The 9,085-nt window shown below is 45.2% G+C and overlaps 1 protein-coding gene across 1 annotated transcript; it reads left to right on the top strand.

The window, feature by feature from the left end:
* Positions 1-1,072: 1,072 nt before the first annotated feature.
* Positions 1,073-3,166, top strand: LOC121045504 (piggyBac transposable element-derived protein 3-like). Its single transcript, XM_040501173.1, has 3 exons — positions 1,073-1,148; positions 1,374-1,544; positions 2,436-3,166. Exons 1-3 carry the CDS (start codon positions 1,073-1,075, stop codon positions 3,164-3,166), a joined length of 978 nt encoding a protein of 325 aa, XP_040357107.1.
* Positions 3,167-9,085: the final 5,919 nt, after the last annotated feature.

Below are 9,085 nucleotides of genomic sequence, written 5' to 3'. Positions count from 1 at the left end.
AAGGGTGACTAAACATTCCTAATTCATATAACAATTCGCAATACATATTTAATTTTGCAGAAAAACTCACCGCACCATAGTCACATCGTTCAGCGCTTTCCGGCTTGAGTGTAAAAATATGTCCCGGTGAAACACATGTAACTCTGCAATTACGTAAGTCTGGGCGCTACAGAAAAAGAAGACCACTGTTGTTTTCTAAGGCCACCGAACAGGAAAAAATTCATGCAATGTTTATTAATTGTGGTTGCCCGAACTACTTACAATAATCCTCGTTTCATCATGTTCAAAACAAAGATCGTCTAGTTTTTCAAAAAGTATCTCTTTATTCTGTACGAAATCTGGAAGACTATTCGCGCCTACAGCGCCATTTACCACGTCCGCTGAAGCGACAACAGTGAGGTAAGAGTAATTAGAATAACTTGTCGCAGCTTGCAAAAAGAGTTCAGGACATGCAGTAGTTACCAAGTATTCACGAGAAAGCAGCCGATCAGAGGGTTGTGAGCATGACCAGTAGAACTGAGTGTCATGCCGAGCTTGTGTCCGAACCAAACACGTAGTCATCGAGAGCTTAAGAAACACAGGGGGTGGCTGGTACCAGTAATCTAATTATCGCTACGCAGGTAGTGAGAGTGTGGCATTAGCCGATAACAATGCTTAAGAACGGTCCGTGAAACAGAAGGCATAAATAAGTCACGGTTTGCGTTTCTTAAGCGTTCAGTGGCTACCTATATATATATTTATTTATATCGAAAGTATAAACTGTTTCACTGAGCCAGCCGACGTTATCAAGTTTGAAGCCGCGCCGGACGACACCTTAAATCCTTTCCCCAAGTGAAGCCAGCTCCCAGCTATGAAACCACGCGAAAAGTCTAGCCAAACGGCATCTAGCCCTGTACTGCCTAGCGTATCAGATATCATATATGCTACGCAAGATCGCAAAGTGAAAAGCAGTTTCGGTTTCGGTTTTGCGGTGCAAAACCGCCATCTACCAGTTGTAGAGGAAGTCAGAAAGGTTTTCACTTCTTGTTGGTACACGTTTTGCCCGGCAGGGGGTTGACCGGCGCAATTGAAAATGGCAGAGCCAAGCACAAGTGGTATAGCGATCAAGACGCGTGCATTTTACGGTTGGTCTTCTTCTAAAACTGAAGGTGAGTTCATTGTTTATTTGTGCTAGTTGTAAGCGCCATTGTTGGTGAAACAGCTAGACAGCTTTGATTCAAATTCTGCTTACGTCTGACCGCTCATAAGCAAGCGAATTTCTAGCGTATCATATTCTGCAGTGGGCATTCCTGGTAGTTCGCGACATCTGTATCAGATATGCTACGTATCACATTTCCACGTAAATACATGCTATTTGAGTGCATTTTTTGCAGCCCACAAGCCCCGGAATATTGTCAGCTATATGCCCACGGGGTACGACAGTGACCTCGGTGACTACAGCGAGCAAGGCCAGAATGAGTACATTCCGAAGAGCGCAAGCAATCGTCTTGAGTGCGCTTCGAACAGCACCGACGATTCATCCGAGGACGAAAGCGATGATGCCAGTCAGTCTCCAGGTTGTACCTGCTCTGTCGACAGGGGCCACTGGAGAAAGCGGCTTCTGTACTTGTCCCTTGCTACGTTCAGGGATGAATGTACACCGCCGCTCGCCATTGCGTCCCCGCTTTCGTATTTTCGGAAGTTCGTAAGCGCGGCTATGGTCTCATCTCTGGCTGCTGAGACGAACCTCTACAGTGTGAAAACTACGGGAACTTCACTAAACGCGGCGGAGAGTGAAGAAGAACAGTATATTGGCATGTACCTGTTAATGGGCCTCGTACGAATGCCGAGCCTGCGCTAATACTGGGAAAATGGCACTAGGTTTTCAGCGATTGCTAGTGTGATCATAGGCGTAGAAAACGGGGGGGGGGGGGGGGGGGCATCGAGGCTCGTGCTTCTTTGCTGACATTCGGGGGGGGGGGGGGGTGCAGAGCTCCCCCCCCCCCGGGCCATGATCCTTACCGAGACGCTGTTTACGTGCCTTGTAACGAGCTTCTAGTAGCGGCATGGAAACAAAATAACGCGCACAGCGATGGAGCTATGGCGATATACTTAGGCTGTAAAATATATCCCCTAAAATAAACTACTGATAATTGTCGGTTTTAGAAATAAATTTCCCGGAAAAGCTCCCCCCTCCCCCTTCCCTCTTCGCCCCCCCTCCGGAGAACTTCTCAGCCTGAATGGAAAGTCTACGCCGCTGGATGTGATGCCGAGCAATCGCTTCGAAGAGATTATGAGGCTCCTGCGGTTTACAAACAATAGTCAAGATGCGGACCGAACAAATGGTGACAAGTCATCGAAGATATGCAGCTGGCTAGGTGCACCTCAAGAAAACTTGCTATCGATTGAGCCTGAAGAGCACAACAGTGTTGATGAAATAATGGTTTTCTTTACAGGGAGGTGCCCAATGAAACAGTATATGCCAGGAAAACCAAACCCATGGGGTATCAAATTGTGGGGGCGGGTAGGGTCTTCAGGCTTCCTTCACCAATTTGATGTTTATCAAGGCCAAATCAAAAGACAAAATTTTGGGCTGGGTGGTGACGTGGCAATAAAAAGGTGTGAACATCTTCCGCACGAGAAAGGCTATAAAGTAGCCGCCGACACATTCTTCGCTTCTATAGCTTTGGCGGCGGAATTTTACAAGAAGGGTCTTGGAATTGTGGGAACGCTGGGAAATAACAGGCTTAAAGACTGCCGCCTCAAGACCGAAAGTGATCTGAAGAGATTGGGTCGTGGCGCCTTTGACTATGCTGTGGACAACACGAGAAGTGTTGCGGTAATAAAGCGGTTCGACAACAGAGCAGTAACACTGGTTTCCAACTATGCATCCACGGAGCCTGTCTGCACAGTTCGAGGATGGGACAAAAAGGAAACAATGTTTACTCAAGTAGAACAACCAGGAGTTGTCGCAACCTACTACTCCTTCATGGGAGGAGTAGACCTGCTGAACTACCTGTCAGAACTTTATAAATTTCCTATAATATCCCGAACATGGTATATCTACTTGTTTTACCACACACTCATGGTCGCTACTGTCAACGCATGCCTTTTGTACACACGGAACTGCGCCCAACTGGATGAGAGACACGTCAACCTGAGGCGATTCCAAGCTGACGTCGCGTAGTGCCTGATTGCAGTAGCAAAAAGACCTGTTGGGAGGCCACCATCATCCATTATCCCAGCTGCTAAATAGCGCAAGCTCTCTGCCAGCAAGCCTCAAGATGATGTGCGGTGCGATGGAGACTGCCACAGGCCAATGTGGGGTGCCAGAAGGCTCCGATGCAAATTGTGCCCACCAGGACTGAACAATTATTTATATACACACTGCTATAAGTGCAATGTTCACCTTCGTTACAACAAAGATCGAAATTGTTTTATCGCATACCACAACTGAAATTTTTGGGAGTAATGCCCTGTGTATCGCATATGATAAGATCTGTATTATATGCGAATAGTGTTTGAAAAAATAAAACTTTGTTTTGTTCAACTTCTGGAAGTGTCTTAAGCATGAAACCATCTTCCAGTAACTTTTTGCATGCTTCCCCTTTTTGCATGCTTTTCCCCAATCCCGAAGGAGCGGAGTAGAGCTGATGGATTTCGGCTTCAGTCCCATTGGCTGGCGCGCTTCGACGAGGCTCCACAGCAAAGCCTGAGCGTTACATCACATGACGTCACGTCCGGGAGGCCGACATAGACGGTGATTGGATGTGAGGGCCGCGTCATTGTTCGCGTGGGGCTCGTTTCCTATAATAGCCCCACGCGAACGCTGACACGGCACTTGCATCCAATCAGCGCCCGTACGGGCCTCCAGGACGTAACGTCATGTGACGCAACGCGCAATCGTAACGCGCATATACTCAAATTCACTTTCTTAGAATATGTATGTTTCAATATCGACATTTTAATGTCTGCAGATTAAATATATCATTACATATTTGTTACAGGGACACTGACAGGGTATTTATGCTCGTCAAGATTTTTATCTTCACATGATATATAAGAGCCAGCTAGCCAGAACACGATTTGCCGCTCGAAATTCATTTTCTTACCGCCCGAAAACCGCCTATCAAGAATCGGCCGGTTTGAGTCGCGCTCACTCTTTTCTCCGTGGCCACGTTTCATGTTCTATGGCTTAGACATAACCGCAAAAGATAATCAAAGTCGTTATTCATCGAAGGTATACACTCAATATTAGAAAGTGAAACAAAATATGATACTCCTTTTGTCACTTCTGAAAACTTCAAATACGTTGATAGAAAAACAAAAAGGTTGCACGTCCACGTGACTTTTGGCAACACTCTCCTCCTCTATACTTCTTCTTCCTCCCTAGTCCGGTTTCGGTTTCGAGCAGTTGCGTTTTTGGCTATTAAAAATAGACGTGCCGCTGTAGCAAAATATTCATTGGGTGGGCTTCTGACACGGTAATATATCCCTAAAACATAATAAAGAAAAAATGGAAGGGAGGGGGGTCAGTGTTCCTTTAAGCACCTTCTAAAATAATGTATGTAAAATTTTGCAATCCCTGACATCTGCTGCGGTTGACAGACATGCCCCAAAAAGATTCCTTTTTTTTTTTGTTTAACCACCTTATTGACAAGAGTTACCAACAGATTTCGCAGAAACACTCGGTGTAGTAATTTTTGTTTGCATGAAGATTTGCAAGGCGGAGAGGTAGTAGGGCTTAAAATGGCATCTGTTGCCTCGACTCTCTAAGTTAGCCCGTACACTACGACTGATCGTAACTGTGAGTACACACGACCGACGACCGCCTAAGTAGAGTACTAAGTAACTGTTCCACAGGGCAGGGCACGCACTATGTAACGAATTTGGTTATGTAAAATATTTTGAATGCAGTGTAGCTCTTTAACTATTGATACACTGCAAAAAGCATTCTTAAAACTTAAATAAAAAAAGATAATTCAACAGCAGCACTTCCATTTCCACATGAAAGCAAATTGAGTGTTTCGGGTTGTAGTTTCAATGCGGGCGTACTTTGTAAACGTTTAAGAAAATGTTTACACTGACTTCCTGATTAAAACGCATAAGAAATGCGAGAATCAATAAAGAAAGCAAACAAGGCCTACTTCAGCACTAATAAATGTGCATAAAATGCAAGACAATATTTGTAAAATATTTACCACACTGATTTGCCAACAGAATGACCAAAAAAACCTAAATGAGACGAGCCATATTTTTTAAAGGTAAGAGTGAGCCTTGTATTCACGGGATACTTCCTATAAACAAAAGATAGCACAATCTGCATTAGTATATTTACTATTTTAGGGTAAGCGAAAGCGTTCGAGTCGCCCGGTTAGGAATTTAAATTCCGGAGCTCTTAAAAAAGATCAAGAGAACGAAAGAAATTGAGGCTGGGAACAAAATAAGAGTAACGACTGCTCCAGAACAAATCGGACGTGAAGATACTTTTTACAGGAATATAACAAAAATAACCTTTTTACCTTCATTTCCGTAATCCTTCACCCTTTCCCCAAGAAACTTCCGCCAAAGCAGGCGACTTTCATACTCACTCCCTCACTTTGTTAGGAGAGTGGGAAAGAAAACTGGAAGCGTTTGAACACAAAACGGCCCATGCCCAACGGATTGAAACTTTATAAAATTGTCCATAAAAAAATCAAGGCAAGTTCATCCCACACTTTATATGGAAGTGAGGATCCAAGTTACATTTTGTTGCGTCTGATGAGCGAGGCTTTGGTTTGTACTTTCAGCCCTTCCAACCAGTTTTGTCAATTTCTGAGGAAAGGCATCCGCATGACAAACCCTAATCTTTCATCAATAAAACTGTGTTTTTAGGCGGTCAGTGTGCTTACATTACAATGTTCACAAATTGTATTTTCAATTCAAATCGCCGTAGCTACCGCAGTCACATTTTTTTTCAGTCTCCTCAATACTTTGCGAATTATTCATGAGCTGCGCTAAGTAGCTCTTACAAGATTTGGTTTTCGAAGGAAGATAAGATGACCTTGCATTTTTAAACGCACACGTCTGTGTAAAATAAAGCCAATCTAAGATGCACATAATGCATCTTAATACAACACAGGAAGGGGGAAAACATTAACGTTCCGCGGAGAGGAGCACTTGTTTCGCTATGGTTCTTGAGATGAACACCTATGTAGTGTGGGAATACTTTCATTGTGTGTTGAAACCCGATAACCTTATTGTTGTATATATATATAGATGTATAGAACGCAATTTTGGGAGTGAAACACAATTTTTTCGGATAGAACATAATTTTGGGGGATTACGTAAAATGTAAAACATTAGACGCAAAATCGAGATGAAAAATATTACGATTGAATAAAAAAATGAAAGCCGTTTACAACTCCCAGTAACGCCGAATTAGAGCGCAGCTCGTGAGGAGGAGGAGGCAAGGGTGCTGAGGGTCACGTGTTCTCGGGGGGGGGGGGGGGAGGGTCACGTAACCTCGGGGGGGGGGGGTCACGTGACCTCGGGGGGTTACGTGACCTCGGGAGGGGAGTCACGTGACCTCGGGGGTGGTCACGTGACCTCGGGGGGTCACGCGATCTCGGGGGGAGGGGGGGGGGGCGTCGCGTGACTCTCTCCCCGAGGTCATACCGAAGGAACCCGAGGTCCTCCGAGGTTCTCCCGAAGGAACCCGAGGTCTTCCCGAAGGAACCCGAGGTCCTGCCGAAGGAACCCAAGGTCTTTCGGGAGGACCTCGGGTTCCTTCGGGAAAATGTACCCATAATGCAGCGCGCGGTTACGCCGACGGCGACGGCGACGGCGACGCCGACGCCGCTCAAGCCGGAAACGGGCGCCTAAGTGCTGCGCTCTAAAATATAATCAAATGTTCCCGCTACAGCAGGGCTCCCTCACGGGTGGCAGCACACTCTCATTGGCTGGCCTACACCCCGTTCACCAATAAGCTCAGGCTAGGGTGGAAGCTACGTGTCTGTCGGACCAATCAGCCACCTCCCTTTAGTCACATGCCCCGGCTCTCTCTCCGCGTGGGTATGGGCGGCAGCGTGTTGACGTGGCGAAAGAGGGGCGCATGACTGGTCCAACAAGAACCAGTCATGCGACCCGGAATATATAATTGCTCGACGGCTTGAGGCTAGCGAGCAATTATTTGAGAGCTACGCTCTAATAATGCCAGTACCTTGTTTTTGAGTAACCGATGCGCACCAGCGCGAAAAAAAAATCAAAAGTGAACTAATATAATTTCCTTGAAAAGAGTGCCGCCATTAGCTTCGCCGCGCTTATATGATCGCAGCTAAGCAGACGGTGCTCGACTACTTCGATATGCTACCGAAAGATGGCGCAACGTGAGAAACGAGAGGCTGATGCAACTCGACCGACTATCTCCCCTATTGGCTATTGAAGCACGTAGAAAACAAGGTAACACAAAACGCTTCGAAAGCAAACTTAAATATTAAAGCAAGCAAGTCAAAGCATCAGAAAATATTACATAACAGAAACTAGCGTCGCGTTCAGGAAAGCGTAATAAACACTTTCGTTACACTGTTTGCTAGGGTCAAGACCCGACTCGTCATCCCCGTAGGGCAGCTTGGTGCGTATCTTCAGCGCATGGGGAAAATAAGTGCCCATTGACGAGGCTTTTCGTTCACGAAAAGTTGAACGACTTTTATCTCCTAAGTCGTTTACATGTTTATGGGCCAGGCGACTTGAATAGGTAGTAGTGAAGATGCGCCCATGATGCCTGGGGAGGTTCGTTATTTCTTTAAGGAGTAATTGGTAATAATTTTCGTCAAGGGGATCAGGAAGCCGTGTAAATCCAGTGTAAGCAAAATTCTGAACGTGTCAAAGTGTTTCCTTGGCATTAAAACTTTAAAAGTACGCGCTACTCGTTGCGGGTTCTCAAAAATAGGCAGAAACCATGACCAACCGGAAGCAAGATACTCTTCCGGAACTTTGTCTATGTTTGTTTTTGTTTGCCGCTGAACACTTTGTATATCAAAACTAACTACCACATTAATATGTATATATATATATATATATAAAAATGTTAGCTCTTGGCGGATGTGCTGGGGTCATGGATGTGGGAGGCTTCCGTAGGCGACAGAACGCCGCCAGCGGTTAAGCCGTGGGCGACATTTAGCTTGGAGGGACACTCCTTCAACGGGGACCAAAACCAAAAGGTGCTATTGGACGAATTAGGCGATCGAAGTGAGCTGATTTGGCGCCTAAAGCTGATTCGGTTGTGTTTTGGTAAGCCTTGGGGGCGTTCCGCCGACCGCAACCTTTAATTTCGGCTTCACTTGATTTTTCTCTCTAGGCTGACTTGAGCCGGTATGTCGCCTCCCCTCATTCCCACGTCCATGGCTGGGATCCTCAAGGAAAGTGTGACGGAACGCCACGGAAACAGTTACGAAGTGTTTAAGATGCCACTCAAAGCAAAAACTGTACAAAAAAGTGGTAAATTGAAAGATATATCAAAATTTTAAAAGTGCTTTAACGGGAATCGCACCACAACCTTATGATTGTGAGCTCGACATTCTGCTACCTTGCCATGTACATATCGTAACCTTCAATGTCGCACCCGTTTGCGGGTAGACGCTAAGTTAACTTGGCTTGTCTTTACTGCGGTGATCTTTACTAACTGTACAAATACTAACGCTGGTGGCAGGCGTTACGGCGTTCGGCATTTGCGTTCGAACGGTTTGGTGAGAAGAACCAAGAAACACAGTACGTGCCCACCATTATACATAAAGATAACAGAGCTTAAAATAAAATCGCATAGTACCAAAACAAAACAAAAAAATATAACCTGCAATGATTTTTGTAAACCCAATGAATGGCTCGGTAACACGTTCTGTATATACCGACGTTCTCTGTATAAATAAAGATAAATGAAGCATTTTCATATCCAGTTTACTTTAAAAATTTGAACGAAATAGTGTGTACCGTGACTCAACAATAAAATATTATTTTCGAAGCTCTGGGGTCTGCAGGTGCCAGATGTTTAAGACTCTGATTATGAGTTTTAAGGTTTTTGAGAAGATTTATATTGTGGTGACGGAAACAAGGTCACAAAAACTGCATG

The sequence above is a fragment of the Ixodes scapularis genome, unplaced genomic scaffold (assembly GCF_016920785.2).
Source record: "Ixodes scapularis isolate PalLabHiFi unplaced genomic scaffold, ASM1692078v2 PGA_scaffold4__175_contigs__length_147842914, whole genome shotgun sequence".
NCBI lineage: Eukaryota > Metazoa > Arthropoda > Arachnida > Ixodida > Ixodidae > Ixodes > Ixodes scapularis.
This window is presented reverse-complemented; position numbering and strand designations above follow the sequence as displayed.